The sequence below is a fragment of the Neomonachus schauinslandi genome, chromosome 13 (assembly GCF_002201575.2).
Source record: "Neomonachus schauinslandi chromosome 13, ASM220157v2, whole genome shotgun sequence".
NCBI lineage: Eukaryota > Metazoa > Chordata > Mammalia > Carnivora > Phocidae > Neomonachus > Neomonachus schauinslandi.
Window position 1 is genome coordinate 31,798,476 of NC_058415.1, and position 22,642 is coordinate 31,821,117.

Sequence of the window (22,642 nt, forward strand, 5' to 3'; positions counted from 1 at the left end):
CCTTCAATTTTCAATGACAGCCTAGCTGGATATAGTATTCTTGGCTGCATATTTTTCTCATTTAGTGCTCTGAATATATCCTGCCAGTCCTTTCTGGCCTGCCAGGTCTCTGTGGATAGGTCTGTTGCCAATCTAATGTTTCCACCCTTGTAGGTTACATATCTCTTCTCCTGAGCTGATTTCACGATTTTCTCTTTGTCTCTAAGACTCGTAAGTTTTACTATTAGATGTCGGGGTGTTGACCTATTTTTATTGATTTTGAGAGGGGTTCTCTGTGCTTCCTGGATTTTGATGCCTGTTTCCTCCCCAAATTAGGGAAGTTCTCTGCTATAATTTGCTCCATTATACCTTCTGCCCCTCTCTCTCTTTCTTCTTCTTCTGGGATCCCAATTATTCTAATGTTGTTTCGTCTTATGGTATCGCTTATCTCTCGAATTCTGCCCTCGTGATCCAGTAGTTGTTTCTCTCTCTTTTTCTCAGCTTCTTTATTTTCCATCATTTCATCTTCTATATTACTGATTCTCTCTTCTGCCTCATTTATTCTAGCAGTTAGCGCCCCCATTTTTGATTGCACCTCATTAATAGCCTTTTTGATTTCTACTTGGTTGGATTTTAGTTCTTTTACTTCTCTAGGAAGGGTTTCTCTAATAACTTCCATATTTTTTTCAAGCCCAGCTAGTATCTTTAAAGTGATGATTCTGAACTCTAGATCTGACATCGTACTAATGTCCGTATTGAGTAGGTCCCTGGCAGTCGGTACTACCTCTTGTTCTTTTTGTTGAGGTGATTTTTTCCGTCTTGTCATTTTGTGCAGAGGAGAATAGATGAATGAGAGAACAAAATTATAGCAGAGTAACAACGTCCCCAGAAAATATACTCTAAAAAATCAGAAAAGACCTGAAGCAGTGGGAAAAGAAAGGGAAAGAGAGAAAAACGAGAAAGAAAAAAAAGAAAAAGAAAAAGATAAAGATAAAAACAAAAACAAACAAAACAAAACAACAGCAACAACAAAAAAAACAGAATGTGATCAAATATGATCAGGCTGGTATATAGATCAGTGCCACACACTAGATTTGGGGTGTATTTTGGTCTTTTAGAAGAAAGTGCCTCCCAAAATTTTAAAGAAAGAAAAACTTATATATGTACAAAAATAAGGGTTGATATGATGAAGGGATGGAATATGACTGTAAAGATGGAAATTATAAAAAATTTTATAAAAGGAATTGATAAGAATTTGTTTGAAAAAAGAAGAGGATTTAAAAAAAGAAAAAAGAAAAAAAAGGGAGAGGATGTGATCAGGCAAGGGAATAGAAAACACCATATACTAGAGATTTAGGGTATATTTTAATCTGTTAGAAGAAACTATCTCAAAATTTTAAAGAGAGTACAACTTATATATATAAGCCAAAAATATGGGTAACTACTATGAAGGGATAGAATATGACTCTAGAAATGAAAAATAAAAATGTTTTTTTTAAAAAAAGGGATTAATAAGATGTTGGTTGAAAAGGGGAAAAAGAAAAATTAAAAAAGAAAAAAAAAGAAAAAAAGACAGTTAAAAAAAAATTAACTTTGAAAGACTAAAGAATCATGGTAAAAAAGCCATGAATTCTATGTGCAGTACCCCCCTAGCGCTGGAGTTCTGCCGTTCTCATTGATCGGTAAACTTGGTCTTGGCTGGCTGTTCTCGCTGATCTTCTGGGGAGGGGCCTGTTGCCGTGGTTTCCAAATGTCTCTGCCGGAGGCGGAATTGCCCCGCCCTTGCCTCCTCCCGGCTAAGTAATCTGCTCGGGTTTGCTCTCCGGGGCTTTTGTTCCCTGCGAGCTTTCTGTACAGCTTTGGAGGCGGAGAGTGAAAATGGCGGCCTTCCAATCTCTGCCCTGGAGGAGCCGAGAACTCGGGGCCCCGCTTCTCAGTGAGCCCCCAGAGAAAAGCCATCAGTCACTCCCGTCTCCCCGGTCTCCGGCTGCACTCCATGCTCACCCGGCCTGTGACCGCGCGTTTCTATCTCTGGCACCTGACCGCGGGTGGAGTCTCCAAACCCAGCAGATCCCTGGGGTATGCTCCCACGCTGCTCCTCCCGGGGGAGGAAGGTGAGTCTCCCTGGATCTGCCGCTTGTTGGGTCCCTGCTGGAGGAGCAGTGGCCCGACCGTGCCGTGGATCACGGTTTATGGCAACCCCGAGCTGAGAGCCCGCGCCTGGGCTCCGCCTCTGCAGCCGGCTTCCCTGCTCCGTTACCTGGGAGCTCTGCCACACTCAGGCACCCCCGGTCTTTCTGTGACCCCGAGGGTCCTGAGACCACACTGTCCCGGAGGGTTCCACCCCCCGCTTAGCCACCAGAGTGACGTCCCTCAGCGGAGCAGACTTTTAAAAGTTCCGATTTTGTGCTCCGTGGTTCTATCACTTGCCAGAAGCGGCTGACGGAGGCCCCTCCCCCGCCGTCTAACCTCCCAAATATCGCCTCGGATTCACTTCTCCACACGTCCTACCTTCCAGAAAGTGGTCGCTTTTCTGATGAGAGAGTTGTTGCTCTTCTTTTCTTCGATCTCCTGTTGGGTTTGTAGGTGTTCAGAATGGTTTGATCCCTATCCAGCTGAATTCCTGAGAGGAGACGAAATCCAGGTCTCCTACTCCTCCGCCATCTTGCTCCGCCCCCCTATTACATTGTATCTTAACTAACTGGAATTTAAATAGAAACTTGAAAAAAATAAAATTAAATCAGATGTTAAAAAAAAATCCTTTCCCTTTCTGTAGCCCTTTGTCTCTCCTTTATTTGCTAGAGGGGATGCTGTCCAATTCATGAATCATTGAATAAAGCCAATTAGATCTTCAAATTTACTCAGCTGAATTTGGGTGTTTTTTTTAAAAACAAAAACACCATTCCAACCCCATTTAGCAAAATCAATCTTAAACTGGCTTAAATTTATTTTAAATATGCTAAGTTAAAAGAAATAAAAACAGGATAGTGATGGGGTACAAGTAGAAATAAAAACTAACTCTTGAAATAAAAAACATCTGAGAATTTTACTGCCAAAGAAGCTTATCTAAGCCAAATGTCCTCATTCGACAGAGGATGAAAAGGACTCAGAGAAGTGACATGGGCAGGACCACACAGGTACTAAAGGACCTAAATGCTGGGGGTTTTCTAAAAGTTCCTGATTTCAGGAAACGAAACTGATGGAGATTGTTAAAAAGAAAACCATAGGCCCAAAATGGTGTTTCTTGGGCCGTGCCCAGTCACCAAACCAGGGCTTAATACCTAAGCTAATTGCGGTTTCAACCTCCTCCAGAAATGTAGTCTTAACCTGTGAGTCAGGAATTTTCTGATAAGCACAAAGGAGGTAATCTGTCACATGAGCTTTCTCCATCCACCAAAGACTAGAAGAGGTCATCTGTATAATAAGACCCCCTGTCATTCCCCCTAAGGGAAGGTGATCTTGCCTGAAACAAATCTTTCTTTTCTTTTGCTTATCACATTCTTGCCCCACCTTCCTTCCTATAAAAAAACCTTTCATTTTGTACAACTCTCAGGGAGACTTTCTACCTGCTAGATAGAATGCTGCCCAATTTATGAATCATTTAATAATAAAGCCAATTAGATCTTCAAATATGCTTGGTTGAATTTTGTTTTTTAACAGGATACATAACAGTGCATGTATCATGAGCTCATCTGGGTAGAAAGGGTGGGGAACACATGTACATTGTGCTATGCATTTAATTTCCCAGAAAGATACACAATAACAACAGCTTTCTCAATGGAACAGGACTGAGAAACAGCATGTTCACTTCATTATATTTTCTACTGTTTGCATATTTTTCCCACTCTGAACAGGTATTTTTATAATAAACATAAATTTAATAGAGGATTAGGTAGAGTTGTATAGATAAAAAAAGCTATTAATTATCCAAAGCACAATGCTCTTCACAGTGTGAATCTAAATAAATTGGGAGAAAAGAGCCATCTGAGCCTAAACGACCTAAGATGGAAACAAAAACACTGCTATTTTAATTTTTATTATTATTTTATTTATCTTTCCAAAGATAAAAACCACGAGGCTGCTTTTCAAATTAAATGCAGGCCCGAAGATATGAGAATTAAGAGAGAGGAAGTAAATCTAGCATTTGCAGAGCAAATCAAACATTTGCAGAGCTATAGCTCATTAACTCAAATCAGTTCAGGACCAAATCCCCGAACCATCAACCAGAAAGGCCTCAGCTTCTCCAAGTGTGAAATGGAAGCTCTTAAGAAAGAGAGGCAGAGGGAGATGAGAAAGCAGCAAGAAGGTGGATAAGGATGAGATAAAATGAAAATGTGAAAAGCTGAGAATAGAGAAGCATTCCTTTCTGGCTGTCTCCCCAGGATCAGGAGGAAGAGCCTAAGCCCACCTCTAAGGCTGCTTGGGAAGCAGAATAACCTGTGGCTGGAAATTTAGAGGTTTTCATACCTGCTAAGGAGGTTTGGGGTTCACTACGGCAATGTTGTGATTTATAAGAAATATATATTTGGTCATGACCAAATTTTTAATATATCAATATCAAAATATTTCATATTTTCACTTATATTTAGTCTTCCTCCACAGTTCTTGGCTCGTAGCTCCCCAAACTTCCTAACTGTGGAGAATGTAAAGATGTCTTTTTTTATGTTAATTAGGTGACTTTTGGAGAATGTCCATGGATGGGGTTTGGTTGCCAGAAGAGCCAACCCTGTGATTAGAGGGCTGGAACTTTTAGTCCCACCTCCCGACCTCAGAAGGAAGAGGGGTTGGAGGTCAAATCAACAGCCAATTGCCAATGATTTAATCAATTTTGCCTATGTGATGAAGCCTCCATAAAAAACCATAATGGACGGCATTTGGAGAACTTCGGGTTGATGAATGGGTGGAGATTGGAGGCGAATGGTGTAGCTAAGAGAGCATGGATGCTCCACGCCTTTCCCACATACCTTGCCTTATGTATCACTCCCATTTGGCTATTCTTGTTTTTTCCCTTAAAAATAAACCAGTGATCTAGTAAGTAATGTTTCTGAGTTCTGTGAGTTGCTCTAGCAAATTAAATGAACTTGAGGAGGGTGTCCTGGAAACATCTGGTTTATAGCCAGGCATGCAGAAGCAAAGGAAATAACGGGGGCTCGCCACTGACATATGAAGTGGGGTGTGGTGAAGTGAGTCAGGGGGGCAGGGCAGTCTCGTAAAGACTGAACCCTTAACCCCTGGAATCTGATGCTATCTCCAGATAAATTGTGTCAGAATTGAGTTGAAGTCTTGGACACCCTGCTGCTGTTAAAGAATTATTTGTTGGTGTGGGGAAAACCTCGATGCACACATTGGACTTGGTACCAGAACCAATTTAACCATCCCTAAGTATCTGGAAGCCAAGAAAGAGAGTTACATGGGCATTCAGAGCCAGAGGCACAAAACCTCACAGACACACCGTGAATATGGGCAGATTTCCCAACCAGATGACATCTACATGTGAACTCTACCAGGAAGGTAAGCTCAAAAGTACTCACAAGGCCAAGAACAAAGGAAGGTGGGGAACTGGAGAGCAATTGTTAACTATATACCATGACTCAGCAATTCTACTTCTAGAAATGCATCCTCAGGAAATCATCAGAACTTTTGACAAAATTGATTCTAAAGATGTAAAACAATAGCATCTGTAACAGGAAAAGATGGTATCAAAGTGAATGTATAACAATAGAGGTGAAGTTACATAAATTGGGGTACTTTCGTGCAAGTGAGTACTACCAGGTAGTCAATAAAAGCCATGTCCTAGAAAGCTGACTAAGGCAAATCTTCTCACAATATACTGTTAAATACAAGAAAACAAGGTTTAAAACATTTAAATACAACCTAAAACAATATGCTTCATGAAAGATGGCATTTGTGTATTACAGTACAGACTGCCAGTTCTTACCCAATATCCATTCTCCCCTTTACCAATAGTAATAGAACCCTAATATGTAGGGCACAGCAGTGTGCTCATCTAATAAAAACTGCATTTCCCCAGGTCACTTGTAGGTATGGGTGGTCAATGAAGCATAAAGTTGCTGAGTGCAAGTTGCCAAAAAACTCTTTCAAGAGGACTTAATTAGCTAGCAGCACCCTTGCCCCTGTCCTTCTTCGTGGGTGCAGAGGTCATAGTTAAAGCCCCAGCAGTCATCTGGCGACCATGAGGACAAAGGCCTCACACTGAAGATGGCACAGAGAGAGGGGAACTTGATACTATCTCAGAGCTCCTGTAATATCCCTGAACTTAACACTATGGATGAGGAGAGCCAAATGTTTTTCTTATGTAATGTTAAACAGTAAACAACAGTGGCTTTAAAAGCCACTATTTTTTCAGATTTTTTTGTTCTCTCAGCTGACTGGTATAATGCTTCTGTGTGCGCGCGCGCGTGTGTGCGTGTGCGTGTGAGAAGAGGTGAGTCACGGGGCACTGCAGGGCTAGTCCCGCCCGCACAGCGGGAGATACTGGAGGATGTCCCTCGCCCTGTGGGCCTCTTACCTGTGGCACAGCTGCATCGCCTCTGCGGCCGCTGTGGCCTCATCCAGCAGGGACGCGTTGGCCATGTCCATGCCTGTGATGTCGCACACCATGGTCTGGTAGTTTAGTAAACTCTCCAGTCTCCCCTGAGACACTTCTGGCTGGTATGGAGTATACTGGGTGATCCTATGAAAGACACAAAAGGCCATGTCCAAACTGTGACTCCACTATTCAGAGGCGTACAAAATGTCTTCACTTTGGAATTCAGTAATTGAAATTTAAGTTTTTGTGTTCTTTGAGAACTGTGGATCAGTCAGCTTCCCTTGAGAATTATATATCAGTAAGGAAGCTCAGACTTAAATCACAGTAACAATATTATCTTTTGTTTGGGCATATTCAGTACTTATGTTTCTTTCTCTTTAAGGTACTTCTTAATCTTACATTTCTATTTTAATAACCTTATCATATGTGTTTTATTGTAAGCTGGTTCTTAAAATCCACTTGAGCTTACCTATGGTAATATAAACAGAAATTTTACTTCCTGTTATCTTTCTGCTAGCTAAAAGCCTATCTCAATCACAGTCCACAACAGGAAAGCATCTAAGAATCTACTAATACTCAAACTGTTGTTTTATGGGGATCTTTGTTTAATACTAAGCAGGAGGAATTCTATGTGCTCCTAGGAAATTAACAGAGGTCTATTTAAGAATCTTGACTATTCAGGGGCACCTGGGTGGCTCAGTCGGTTAAGTGTCAGCCTTCAGCTCAGGTATGATCCCAGGGTCCTGGGATTGAGCCCCGCATCGGGCTCCCCACTCGGGGGGAAGCCTGCTTCTCCCTTTCCCTCTGCCTGATGCTCCCCGTTTGTGCTGTGTCAAATGAATAAATAAAATCTTAAAAAAAAAAGAATCCTGACTATTCAGTTATTAAGAGTCTGCAGAAGTTAACTCAAAATTCAAGGATATAAATGGTTAGAAGGCAGTATAGACATGAGTTTTAATATTATATCCTCTAGTTATTAGCCACAAATATTTCTTTAGGTATTTGAGTTAACACACTTAGTGCCTTCATACTTTTTTTTCATTCCTTCATTCACTCATCCTACAAATATTACTGCATGCCTGTAAGTGCCAAGAACTAGGATAGGTTCTGCTGACGATACATCATAAGCAAATGGATAACAGTCCCTGATCTCAAGAGTATACTGTAATGGGGAAAAAGAGACAATAAATAAATGAAATCATTTCAGAGTGATAAATATTTTAAAGAAAATAAAATCAGGTGGTATGATAGAGGACTTGTGACACAGCTGCTATCTTTTCACCAAGAATCCATTCACTCTACCAAAGTGGGTCAGACTGGGGTCCATGCTCCCACACGTGATTGACATGGTTTCATAATTCTATTGTTTTTGTTCTTCTAAGCCAGAAAAGTATTAGGAAAAAATTTAGGCTTTTTTTTTCAAGCCTTATCCCTTTCTGTCTTGCTCTGGTAATCATGTGCAGGATATTTCTATCCTTTCTCTTTCCTTTTTGAAGGCTTTGAAATTAATACTTCATATATTTGAGGGGGAGTGGGTGGAGAAACTTGCCTTACCAAGCAGTAAAATGTCAAGACTTTGAAATAATCTTCCCGAAACTTTTATTGGCATAGTTGTGTGTGTGTATGTGTGTGTGTGTGTACAGCAGAGTACATTTTTGCTTCAGTTAACTCCTTGAACAGCCTGGCTTAGCAACTGTAAATCAGTTTGCCAAATTCTAAGTGGGTGGTGAACTGGAATGAATGAGGCACACAATACATGTTGTAGGCAAAGTAGAAAAGGAATCCGAGTAGAATTGGGGTCATACAAAAGGCAAAGACAAGGAGTAATTGTGACCTCACATCAGATAAGACTTTCACACACAGCATAGCCTGACACCACAAAGACATGCTTAGATTGCCTGGCTAACATGAAGCTTTCATTTTACTCAGAGTCATTATTTTACATATAGACAGACACACAAACTTGCTCATGCACACACCCAAGCATACACATATTAGCTAGTCCATCCAATAAATGGGAAAGATTCAGTATACCCATAGACACAGAAAATACAATAGGAATAGAGAGAGCAATATTCCAGAGAATTCATCACAGCCTGGAATATTGGAAAATTAGTAATAACAACAATAGAAGAGCAACAAAACTAAGTGTCCATCGAAAAGAAAACAATTAAATAGATACTATGCATACATAATACTACACATTTATTGAAAATGATGTATAAAAGAATAATTTCTGACATGGAGATGCTCCTCCATGTCAGAAATTATATTTAAATATATTTAAATATATATTTAAAATGTACAGTGCCAAATACCATGATCCCATTTTTGTAAATTTGTAAAAACAAATGAACCAAAGTGTAAACAGTGTTTTTTCTCTGGGTGGTAAGATTAAAAGTAATTTTTACTTTCTTTTTATTGTATTCTGAATGTAAAAGACCTCAGCTACCATTTATTAACTATTTTCTGTGTCAGGAACTTATTTACAACCTTTTTCTGATTATCTTACACCTGTTTATTGTAAAAAGTTGGAAAACTCAGGTAGCTGTGGAGATAATAAAATCACCCATTATCCCAAAACTCCAAGATAACAACAGTTACCATTTACATGCTTTCTTTTCAATGTTTTTTTTTCTCTTTTGTGAAAGACACACTCAACTATCCTGCCCATCTTTCTGTTGTGCTGTCTGCCCCTTGTTGATTTGTGACTTTTCTTTGAGATCCTTTTTTTTCTCCAACTTTATTGAGATAATCAACAAAACAATATATATTTAAAGTGTACAAGGGCACCTGGGTGGCTCGTCAGTAGAGCATCCGACTTAATTTTAGGGTAGTGTGTTCAAGCCCCACATTGGGTGTGGAGTCTACTTAATAAAATAAGATAAATAAAACAAAATAAACGATATGATTTGATATACATATTTTGTTAGATGATTACCACAATAGGTAATTAATTTACTCTTTTCTATATCATAATCATATTTATATTTAAAATAAGATTATACTCTATGTAAAGTCTTCTGCCCTGATTTTATTTCTTAACATTATGCCATGGACAATTTCTAATAACTTTAATACTGTTCCACAACATAATTTTAATTGTTATGTGGCATTAAATCATCTTATTTACCATAATTTATTTAAGTCCCCTCAAATTAAATATTACTTTTGGTTTTAAATATCAGAACTAGTGTAACAGTGAACAGCCTTCTCTTTGTCTTATATCCTTCAGATAAATTCCTGGAAGTGGAATTCTGAATTGTATATGATAATTAATTTTAAGGTTCTCAGATATTGCCATGTTCCTCTCCAGAAAGATCATACCCTATACGTAACTCTCTTAAGTAGTATAGTGATTCACAGATTTCCCTGCATTATCATGATACTAGTACTAAGAAGCCCTGGGTTTCAACCTTAATTCTTTAATGTACTACCTGTGAATTGGGACAAGTAATTAAATCTCTCTCTTCCAATTTCTCCTGGTGATCAATGGAGATAACATCACCTATATCATAGGTTCTTAGCACTCAAAGGAGGTTAATATATACAAAGCATGTGGAACGGTAAAATCCTGCCCAAATATTAGTTGTCTTAAAAAGGTTTTTTTCCCCCTCTGTTTTGATCTTTAAGAGGATTCACTCATAGTTCTGTTCAGATATTATTAGATATTTGTATTTGGAAAGGGTTTTTTTCTGAAAATTTATCACATCTCATGTCAGCTTCACACTGCCTATTCTTCCTCCAACTAGATCCCCAAACAAACTAGTTTCTCTTCCTAAAAATTCTTATTCCTTCAATGCTGTGCCAATTCTCAAAGTAGAAACTGCAGGTCTTTTGAGCCCAAATCATGATCAATTCCCATTAGTCTTCCTTCCAATGTCCCATATCCACCCCTTTATCTTTGTTGCCTTACTGCCCTAATGCTGTGCTTAAAATAGGAACTTACTGAATATCTGTGGTGCAGAAGTGTGTAGTATTTGACTTCCCTGCTTAAATGGATATGGCTCCCCATTACCTACAGGAAAAAAACCCAAACCTCCCAAGCACAGTCCTCCATACCTGAGACTGCACTGTTCCTTTGATAACAGACTTTGAGATTTAATACTCTCTTCCCTCACCAACCTTTCTCACCTTACTCAATACTTTCATAAGCCCAAAGTTAGTCTGATGCTGATTAGCCTTTCTAAAGGTAGAGAGTTTTGTAATTGTTTTCTTGCAAAAATAAACATATGATCCCACTTCTTTTACTTACAGTCTACCCATTTTCTACACCACTAAAATATCAGGTATTAAAGGTCTTAACAAGCCTCTATTAAAAAACTCAAGCCAGTGAGTCTGAGGCCCAAGGATACTAACAAACCCTCATTTCAGGAGAAAAATGCTAACAGAGGGCCTGCTGTCATATATGCAAAGGTTTAGTTGACTCAATTAGGCAAAATGTGGTGATTAAGAAAGTGTGTCTGTGATCTACATTTTCTGTATTTCTTTTTTTAAAAAAAGATTTTATTTTTAAATAATCTCTACATCCAACATGGGGCTCAAACTCTCAGTGCCAAGACCAAGAGTCACATGCTCTACCAACTAAGCCAGCCAGGCACCCCTACATTTTATATATTTCAACTGACTATTTAACTCATTTCTATTTATAGATATATTTTAATATATTTTTAAAGCATCTGTACATCCAATAAGGCATTTTGTCAGGCTCAAACAGGATGCTTGATATCTTCAACATGGCATTAACATTTATCCCAAAATAATCAGTATTTTCTATGACTTTTGGGCTGTGACTTTCTTGTGAGATTGAGAAAGAATGAGGTATTGCAGTAGGACAAACATTCATAAGATTCTCTCATTTTAATCCCAGTGCCAAAGTTACACAAAACAGAAATAGCCACAAAGAAAATGTTAAGTCCTTTTATATTAAATACTGATGCTATCAGCAGTCAAGTTTTGTTAACAGTGGGCCCCATAAAATAAAATTCTGGACCTGATGCAAGTTTTCTTGTAAGAGCCCAAATGTTTGTATTCTTTTGAAGCTATGTTGTCCATTTATTTTCACCTCACGTCACCGGAATTTGTTGGTGCCGTCTCTATGGAAACCATTCAGAACAGAAGGGTGATACTGTGAAATCTCCTCACCCTCATGTGCACAGTCCTCCCTATCAGTGCTGGTGAGGTACAGTATTACCCTCTGGTTCAAATCAACTTTCAGTGGATGGAAAGGAGCAATATTTAAAATGCTCCCAAAAACCAGGACTGAAAAGCAAAAACAACATTGTCTTCCTCTCAAAATGCTGGCAGCTCCTAAAGTAAATTAACACATCCACTCACAGCCAGGAAGCAATATGGTGAATATTCTCTATGGCCACCAAGAGTGAAGGCCACAGGCCAGTATTCAAACAGCTAAAATGCTGCAGCTCATTCGTGTACTTTTGAGGCTAATTTTGTAAGGAGAAAGACAGGCCATTCCCTTTTGAAATCAAACTTGGAGTTCAACCATGCAAACTTTTATCAGTACCACAGTGGGAAAGAAGCCTCAGCAATGCAAATATATTCGCACACACACCCAAAGCAAAAAAACTAGTTCTTTGATGGTTCTTTCCTTTCTCTTACTGATGAAGAAATGAAGCATACTGAAACTAAAAGCTCTGGCCAGGGATGGCAAGGCAGGAGTGATTAGGCCAACAGATCTGGCTCCTGTAATGATGGGACATGAGCAACTTCATCCAGGACAAGGCACTCTGGTCAACCAGGACTGTTTTGCTTCCCATCCATCCAGGCTGACCACCGCCCTACCCTAGACAAATGCTTTGTGCCTCAGAACTACAGGTCTGGACTTGAGGCAGCAGATGACGACGGTCTGAACTGATGGCCAAACACATCAACTCCTCACAGACTCAAATGCACAGAAACCAGTTATGCTTGTGGGTGGTATGATGGTAAGTGAATATAAGTTCACATGTCATAGTCGCCACAGTGGGTTTATTCCTGTACTAAGAACACTTTGTGCAAAGTTTGAGATTAAATAGGGTATCAGGTTTACTTTTCAAAATGCCAAAACTGAGGGCGCCTGGGTGGCTCAGTCGGTTAAGCGTCTGCCTTCGGCTCAGGTCATGATCTCAGGGTTCTGGGATCGAGCCCCACGTCAGGCTCCTTGCTCAGCGGGGAGTCTGCTTCTCCCTCTGCTCCTCCCCTCCCTCTTGTACTCTCTCTCTCAAATAAATAAAATCTTTTTAAAAAATGCCAAAACTGTCAAAAAGTTCGTATTCCTAGATGAGTCTGCATATTAGTGTGTGTGTGTGTATTAGAGATGGCTTGATGTTTTAAGGAGAGAATGAGGGAGCAGGGAGGGCATGATCAGGAGCTCAGTGGAATCAGGGAAATGAAAAATTACAAAAATCAGGAAGGAGTGTAAAATTCATCTGGGTTTGCTAACTGGTGCTCATAGAAGTTAGGCTCCCACCCTGCACAGAGGCTGAGAGGGCCCTATCTTTAGGTGTTGACTACAACAAAACAGTAAAATTTTTTGGCAGCTTTGAGTTTTTTGCACAGGTACTTTCCTATTTTCTGTTTTTAAGGTAAAAAAATGGACTAATGGATGTCTCAATAGTCTGTCTTATGATGGTAGGTGGAGAGCCTCTTATATAAGGCAATTATTTATAAGAATTCTGATCACTGAGAATTCAAGTTAAATCTAACAAAATTTATTAAATAAAATATTTTACAAAAGATTCAAAGTGTTCAGCAATTTTTTAAGATTTATTGCAGTGGAGGATGTACTTGGGTATTTCAAAAGCTCATGTGGGGGCAATTTATGATTTCCCATAGAGAAGTCTACCTTCCCTTTACTATGTTGATTTTTTTATATATGCTAACCTGAAAGACAATCTTTACATCTTGCTCTAAATACCTTTGAATTACAGAGGCAATTGCTTATTCTGTCCTCACATAATATTGGTTGTACTAGAAATTAAAGTTACTCCTTATATCAAGTGCTATGCATTGAAACTTGTTTTTTAAATGTTAACTGGCACTGCGGTGCCTGGGTGGTTCAGCTGGGTGACTCTAGATTTCGGGTCAAGGAATGATCTCAGGTCCTGGGATCAAGCCCATGTTGGGCTCTGTGCTCAGTGTGTAGTCTGCTTGCGGTTCTCTCTCCCTCTGCTCCTCCCCCATTCACTCTTTCTATCTCTAAAATAAATAAAATCTTGAATAAATAAATATTAAGTGGCACTGTGTATATTAATGTAAAACAATGTTAATTTACTCAACTTTCCAGCTTACACCGCCTGGGATATCCGTGTAAGATGCTAATTTTTATGTATTGTTATAGTTTCAGGTTATTTATAATACTTGATGTTTTGTAAAACTCAAATACTACTATACTGTATTTATGGACCAAATAAATGGCCTCTGCATACTTGTCATACATGCTTGCATAGTTAAAATGGTTATTTCTTACACCAACTAACTGAAAGAAAAAAGTCATCTAGGAATTATTGCCTCCCCACTCCATTTCTATGCTAGAAATAAGTGCACACATTCCTTTTGAGACTAAGTTCTCAATTGAAATAAAGTTTCAATTTAAAGATGCTGGTGTATACAGTGACGCTGATCCAAAAACAAGAAAAAGAAAGGCCCAGGAATCCCCATCTTTCCTCCTCTACAGTCAGACAATATTTCCCAATGGGCAGAGAAGCAGATGGGCTGGTCTTTGGAGCCAGGACTTCTCCCTGACAAAAATATCCAAGGTGTTGAGATGTGAACCTCTGTTTTGTTCTTTCTGTCATACAGCCAACTACTGTACATATGAGATGTGGGATGAGAACAGATCACACACCTGAGGATGTGCGGCTCAGCCCTTTCTTTTGCTGTTTCTAGAAGAGCCTGTTCACAGAATACATATGTTCTCTTTCTCTACAAAGTGCTAAGTAATAAACCGGATATTTTAATCTCCATTTACCTGCTACTACATCTGCTTTTTCAATTGGTCATATACAGAATATAAGGGGGGGGGTGGTGGTGATAAAGGATACTCTTAAAATCCTGAGAAGATAATGGACTAAGATTCTGACTCACTGAGTAAGCTCAGACATAATCTTTAAAAAAAAAAAAGACATAGCCTTAAAATCCCAGTGTCTCCAAAGAATAAAGCCCTGAATCTGCCCACCTACAAGTTGACATCTTGCTCAATATGCTTACAAAGACAGAACAGACATTAAATTAGAGAGGACGAGATTACCAGCATCCACATTTTAGAGCTCTAAAATTTTTTATGGGAATAAAAGTGGAAAGAAACTCTATATTTCCTCTACATTTGAGTAAGGAAATTTCCCAAGCCAGAGAAAACCAAATAGGTTCTTGGAGGTTAGAGACAACACAGGAGTGTAGATGTCAGTGTATAAGTTCTGACACTCCAAGGGGTAAGGAGGTGTTGGGAAACTGGGAGAATCATGCAAATCAAAACATAGTACTCTTGTTTTCAATCTAATAATACATTACCATCCTGCATTCTCCAGTAAATTCCGTAAAATCGTCTGTGGCACGAAGCAGTTATAATAGCCCATGCCCATATACGATCTCCAGATCTGGTTTTTGCTGGAAATGGCATGCAGAGTTGTAAGGATTTCATTTTCACCTGATTATAAGAAAGAGAGAAATATTACAGACAGAAAACATCTCAAAAGAGAGCTCCAATTATAGTTTAAGACCTTTGTTTTCTTTGAATATATATATGAAAACAGCTATATGAAAATATAAGAATCAATCCCCCAGCAATACTAAGTACTGTATGCAGAAATCTCAAAAATCCCAAAACAGCACTCAATTACCCTCCAGTTTGGTTCCTCGTAATTTTTTTTTTTGGCTCTTCTTTTTTTGGCTTTGTTAGAATTGCCCAATTATAATACTTGCCTCATTCTGAGAGTCTTCTGTTCCCTTTACATTTCTGTGGTGTTTACACCAAATAATTCTGCTTTCTTGGCGTGCCTTGGTGGCTCAGTCAGTTTAAGTGTTGGACTCTTGCTCAGCACAGCTTCTGCTTGTCCCTTTCCCTCTGCTCCTTCCCCGCCCCCCCTCAAATAAATAAATAAAATATTTTTTAAAATTCTGCTTTCTCTTATTAAAATATTGTTCTCCCTTTTAAATTGCCTTATACCAATAGTGGTATAAGTCTTAATACATGACCTATATTTTTCTCTAAAACTCCTCTACTAACTCTGATGTTTTTTCCTTTGTGTCACTTAAAAGACTACTTACAAAAAGGCCTTCACCCAACAGTATAAAGTATCAGTTGTAATAAAAGATGCAGTTTTCTTTTTTTTTTTTTTAAGATTTTATTTATTTGACAGAGAGAGACACAGCGAGAGAGGGAACACAAGCAGGGGAGTGGGAGAGGGAGAAGCAGGCTTCCCGCAGAGCGGGGAGCCCGATGCGGGGCTCGATCCCAGGACCCTGGGATCATGACCTGAGCCGAAGGCAGACGCTTAACGCCTGAGCCACCCAGGCACCCCTAAAAGATGCAGTTTTAACCAGCATTCCCATTAGGACTCTTTGATAATTAAGAAGGAATAATAAAAGTTCTTGGATGCAGGTGACCAAATGACCTATTTGAGGTTATTCATATAATAACAACAAAATCTGACTTCTGAGCATTACTCTTGGCCAGGAATTGTACCAAATGCTTTTCATGCAGCTCAGGAATCTAAGGCATGCACAGATCACTTGCCTGAGGCTACATGGCTTCACATTGAATGGTTACAACCCAGTCTGTCTAATTCCAGATCCTACACTTTCCCCGCTGGGCCAGGTACAGACCTGCTACAGGTATGGCACTTACACTGAAAGACAGTTTCTAGATCAAATGACCTTACATGGTTCTTTCTCTGCCCTTCTGCATAAAGATACATCATTCTGCTAAAAATTTAACTACTTGGTCAAATGTCTGGCTCCTTTACGATCTTCTCAGGGATTCAGTCACTTAAATCTTAGAATTGTCTGATTTTATTGTTACTATATCAGAGAAAAATCTATATACAGCAGTCTCTAAAATGGCAAACTAGCTAAGAGGATGCTTCACTTTGTTTTAATCCTACTGAACTCTATGTAAATACTACTCTCATTAATCCTTCTTTATCCTCAAAGAAAACACTTTTACCCTCCATCCCACCTTCCCACTCCATATGCTTTCACAAGAAATAAGTTCACAAGAGATGTGTCATTTTGCCAGACTAGGTTAAGGAAAGAGAAGACAGTTTTGTAATTATCAGTTTCATGAGTAAATGTCATCCAACTGCCTTTTGACAGACAATCTTACCTTCTTCCATTGAAAGTTTAGGAAATGTAAGTGAAAGTTCAATAAACCAGTATCTGAGGAGATATGCAAGTGCGGCATCCTTAGGAGCAATCGTGCAAGAAACCCAATCACTTCCCAAAGCGTCCTTCTGAGAGGTTGATTGAGAACCCATTACCAGCTGGGATTGACTAGCAGTTTCTGGTAGGCACACAATTCAACAAGGCCAACTCCAATTAAGATCTTGTGCAAGACGGATCCCTGTTCCATATTATGTCATGAGGACAAAAGGTCTAGCTCCCAAATGAGAATGGTCTGTGAAGGGCTTTATCTGTCAAATCAAGAGTTTAACCTTTAGGAATAATAGAGTAATGAATAATATGATCTTTCCTACATTATAGAAAGATAATTATTGATATGGTGGCTAGGTCAGAGGGGAGACCCTGGAAACAGGGAGATATGGTAAGAAGCTAGTACAGGAGGGAGATGGAAAAAGGAGTGTTGTGAACTGAACTGTGTCCTCTAAAAAGATATGTTGAAGTCCTAACCCCTGGTACCTGTGAACGTGATCTTATTCGGAAATAGGGTTTTAACGATGTAATCAAGTTAAGATGAACATATGCTATATTAGGGTCAGTCCTAATTCATGACTGCTGCCCTATAAGAAAAGGGAAATGTGGACACAGAGCCACACATATGAGGACAACACCATTTGAGGACAGAAGCACTATAGGATCAAGTTTTGCTTCTCAAGCTTGACTTTTTCGTATTTACCTTCTTTTGGGAACAAAGTGAGTTAAACAAATGAGCAGTCCTCTGTACACCAAGGACACACTAATGGACACTCTTGAGTCATCAAGAGTAGGGTGGGTTCTTGGCTATGCTTCTGAAATGCTTCCCATTTACTCCAGAGCAAACCCCACAGCAGTGCACATTCTTCTCTTCCTTCCAACCTGACAAAAACAGCTTCCTCCTATAAACAGGCCCAATTCCAGTAACTGCCTTCCTTAATGTGAATGGCCATGAAACTAACCAGGGGGGGAAATGAGACAGAAAGAGAAAGGGACAGTGTGTCATTCTCCAAATGCTTGCCTACAGTCAGTCACTGTGCATTCTTGTGCACCCCCAGCCACAGAAGTCCTCAAGTAGTCCTTCAGGAATTCAAGCAATAATTTCTTTTCTTACGGAATAAATGCCTGCTTTTGACCTTGTTTATTCCTCTGCCTCTGAGCATTGCATAATGCCCTGGTTCTCATGTACCAAGAACAGAGTTCAGTGACCTCGGCACCACTCTCTAAGAATCCACAGGTGGATCTCACGCTGTTCCTCTTCACAGAATTCAGAATGAATGATTTCTCCTTACATAATTCCACATAAGAGACTTTCTAATAGCAGCTCCCTTGTCACCAGCACCTAAAATATCAAGCAGGGCTTTGTACCAACCACTACACCAAATAAATACTTTCTAACAGGAATAAACCAATTTAGCTATTAAATAGTCAATGCACTCTAGGCCCAGGTTTTTGTTTTTTTCAAGATTTTATTTATTTGACAGAGAGAGCACAAGCAGAGGGAACACAAGCAGGGGGAGTGGGTGAGGGAGAAGCAGGCTTCCCGCTGAGCAGGGAGCCCGATGCGGGGCTCGATCCCAGGACCCTGGGATCATGACCTGAGCTGAAGGCAGCCGCTTAACCAACTGAGTCACCCAGGCGTCCCTAGGCCCAGGTTTTAATTTTCCATGTATGGGAATTTTAACAAGAATAGAAAAAATGTCATTAGAAAAGACAGGCAGGCTATACTGAGTGCATACACACATTGTTCCCCACCCTTAAGCCTTATCCCTAACACATAACCCTATGGTTACTTTTTGTGTCAATTATATGAAAAAAATGTATCCATGCTTTGTTTTTGGTTTTTGGCAATCTTAAAATATTAGGCCTAAGTTTCCAGAGAAAGTATATATGATTCTGCCGTTTATATTAAAAAAGGAATAAATACATATGCATATGCTATATATTAACAGAATATCTATGGAATGATTCTCAAGAAACTGATAGGAGGAGACTGAAGGAGTCTTGCTTTCTCAAAACTGACATATCTTTCTGTTTTTTAATTTTGGACAATATGCCTGTTATTCAAAAATTAAAAATTCAATTAAAATGTTATGCACAGAACAAAATCCTCCTTGTGAAATATATGAGTGCAGACAGCTGTCAGTCCCCACAGTGGCCAAAAGTCCACAGAGAATTTTCCGGAAGTCAGAACAACAGCCACTCAAACCAGCGTCGGAGTCTCCCTCCCACTCCCTGCCCTTCGTGTAGTTGGCAAGATACTCAGAAAAGGTCTCCAAGGAAATCATCAGGACTGAAAACCAACACAATCATATTTGAATTTGCCCAGAAAGTCCTTTTTCTGCCAGAGGCTGAAGGGGAAAGCTGGGGCCAGAATGTTAGGACAGAGACTGCCTTAGCATATTTTTCTTGCCAACCTGCAGATCCTTGGCTTCAAAGCTACTCAGAAAACCATGGGGTGGGGTCAAGGGTCTCAATCAAGATAAACAGACCATGAATGACAGCACTTGTCAGGACATTTTCTGATTTTCTCAGTGGAACCCGGAATTTGCATACAAATTCCACTGTAATTTATAGCCTTTCTGTAGCATCACCTAATCATTTGCAGCACCCCTCTCCTCCCCCCATAACAGCCTGACTTAAACCCACTTACCTAGCCCATAAACCCTACTCCCTCTCATTTGTCAAATTTCCTCCCCCAACAAAGGACAGTTTCACAACCAATGTCTGTGAATCACAGAATTTCTTCATTCCAGGAAGGTAAACCAATCTGTAAGCTCTGGGTAGTGTAGAATAAGGACATGGAAACTCTTCAGATTGAAAACTCTTTGAGACTCAGAGGGGCACCCGCCCTATGTGACAAGATGGGGTTGGGACGGGACAATGCAGGCCTGACTGGAGCTATGATCCACCTGACCCTAATCCTGCCAGGTTCTTCCCCATCTTATTGCTCAGTTAATTAACATCCCATTGCACCCAGCCCCTCATTACCTCCAGGGGCACCTCCAAAGCCAAAAGGAGCTGAGGCATGTCCCTACAGCCCTTCTTGTTCACCCAAAAGAAATACAGGTTCAAGATCTTAATACTAGCTGTAAGAAAATGAGAACAACATCCCACAGTGGGGAAGTGGGGACAAGAGGCACGATGTCTGTTATTTTCCCCCTGGTCTTGGGTCACAGTACTTTCTACGGGAGGTCTCCTCTATCACCTCTCTTCATTTAATCTATGAACACTTTTTTTTTATTATGTTCAGTTAGCCACCATACAGTACATCATTAGGTTTTGATGTAGTGTTCCATGATTCATTAGTTGCGTATAACACCCAGTGCTCATCACAACACGTGCATTTTTTAAAGAAATGTACAGAGAAACATTGCAATTCACGTTTATCTGGAATACCAGTTTACCTATATAATCGGGCCAAATGGTAAGTTTTAAATGAGAATCAGGGTGGAAGTCCTGGAGTATTTGTCAGCCAGCAGAGCAAAAACAAGAAGGGAAGGATATGTTCTAGGAGTCCAACTCAAACAATTTAACATGCTTGCAGGAAAGAGATAATTTTTTATAGATGAAAGGAATAGGCATAGGGAGAAAGTTATAGTCCAACCCAGAATCTCACCCACTAAATTATAATCTCTTGGGGTGCCTGGGTGGCTTTAGTCATTGGGCGTCTGCCTTCGGTTTGGGGTCATGATCCCAGGGTCCTGGGATCGAGCCCCGCTTCGGGCTTCCTGCTCGGCAGGAAGCCTGCTTCTCCCTCTCCCACTCCCCCTGCTTGTGTTCCCTCTCTCGCTCTCTCTCTGTCAAATAAATAAATAAAATCTTTAAAAAAAAATAAATTATAATCTCTTTGTGAGGAGGGGCATAGCAGGTTGTTAGGCATATAGTAAATGCTCAGAAAATACAGGTGAATAAAGGTGTTGCAATGAAAACTCGCCTAAATATCTAGCTCAATATTCACAATAATCACCCATCACAGAATCTCATGATGACAAAGCAATGCACAAACTGTTCTCATGTTTAGTTCAAATGCATCCTTAAAAGTATGGGCTTCAGAGAAACATTTATAAATGGAAAACCCACAGCTATTAAGTTCTGTGAAATAACACAGTGCATTAATTAATACAATAATTTCAGAGTTTTAGAAATTTTATTTCCTCATTGTTTAATCAGTATGTTGATGATGTGGGCATTGAGAATCCTTACTAAAATTCTGTTTGCATTTTTATAAAAATACTTTTGGGGGGGGTTAAGCATCCACTACTTGGATGCTCACAATAGCTGTTTTGAACCTTACCCACTTTTCTCTAATGTTCAGTCTCATGTTTCCTGTCTCTCACTCACATCACCAGACAGGCAACCCCTCAACTCTTCTTACTTCTGAGTGTCCTTACATCCTCAGGTGGACTTTACTCCCTCTTATGCCTAAGAAAGGCCCAGAATATGCGAGTAGGGTCCACAACCCCCTGCCTGAAAATTTATCCTCCAGCTTCTTTAATTACTTCACTTCAGACAGCTCTGCCTCCTTTTACATGCTCTATTTCCCAGCATCCTGACTCCCACTTTTCTCCCCATATTCCATCCCTAGGACATCTCACTCCCATGAATTCATTTAGAAGACTCACTAAATCTGGAACTCCATCTCTCATCTCTCTCTCTTGAGCTCTAGACTCATTATTTCCAACTATCGTTTCAACATTTCCAAATGCATGTTCCATGAACACCTCAAACAATTCTGCTCAAACATTCATGATCTCTCCTTCCTCCAGAACCCTCTGCTTCTCCCTGTTTCCTGTTAATGACATTACTATCACCTCGAGACACTCAGCCTAGAAATTGACAGCCCACCTGTTGCCCCTCTGGATCAACCACCATGTTTATACTAAAACCGTAATCCCCATAGGCTGCTCCCAGCCAATTACTAAGAACAGCAAGAGAACTAATGCAGACCCATTCTTGCAAGATGTGGGAACCCTCCCATGGGTGACTTTAGCTCAAGGACTCCCATTTGACCAAAACTTTCTTTTTTTTTTTCTTTTTTATTGTTGTAAAGATTTTATTTATTTATTTGAGAGAGAGAGAATGAGAGACAGAGAGCATGAGAGGGAGGAGGGTCAGAGGGAGAAGCAGACTCCCTGCCGAGCAGGGAGCCCGATGCGGGACTCGATCCCGGGACTCCAGGATCATGACCTGAGCCGAAGGCAGTCGCCCAACCAACTGAGCCACCCAGGCGCCCTGACCAAAACTTTCTTAGATCTGTGCTTGCAGCCTAAGATTTTCCTAGCCATTCCTCCCCTTCTCTCTCCCCTTCCACCAGGGTCAGACCTCACAGTCTAAAGACTCCCCTGCCTTCTCCTGTTCCCACTCCTAATAAATTTCTTGCATATCTAATATCATCCTGGTGAGTACATTTTGGTGGATCTGAACTAATGCACATTTCACCTCTAAACTGTCCAACAATCTCCCAGCTGGTCCCCTTGCCTCTGATCTCAGAGGCACTCTGCAAAACACAATCATGTCATTTCCCTCTGTAATAACTGTTAATGTCTTCTCATTACAGAGACAAAACAAATTCCTTATCATGGCTCTGAGCCCTCTATATACTGTTTTCAGTGCCTTTCTGCAGACATGTTCTACATACACGGTCATTCACCATATCCCTCAAATAACCATGCCTCTGCTCATGCCTTAATATCAGCCAAAGCATTCATCCTATTTACAGATCTTACTGCTACTCAATATCTA

The 22,642-nt window shown here is 40.0% G+C and overlaps 1 protein-coding gene across 1 annotated transcript in view; it reads right to left on the minus strand.

Annotated features, from left to right (window-relative positions):
- GLDC (glycine decarboxylase) overlaps positions 1–22,642 on the minus strand; it is a 101,714-nt gene that overhangs the window by 67,285 nt on the left and 11,787 nt on the right. Inside the window, exons 3-4 of the mRNA XM_021682409.1 lie at positions 15,038–15,173; positions 6,509–6,673 (exon numbers count right to left, since the gene is read on the minus strand). Of these exons, the coding sequence (XP_021538084.1) occupies positions 6,509–6,673; positions 15,038–15,173 (301 nt within the window). The remainder of the gene's footprint in view (positions 1–6,508; positions 6,674–15,037; positions 15,174–22,642) is intronic.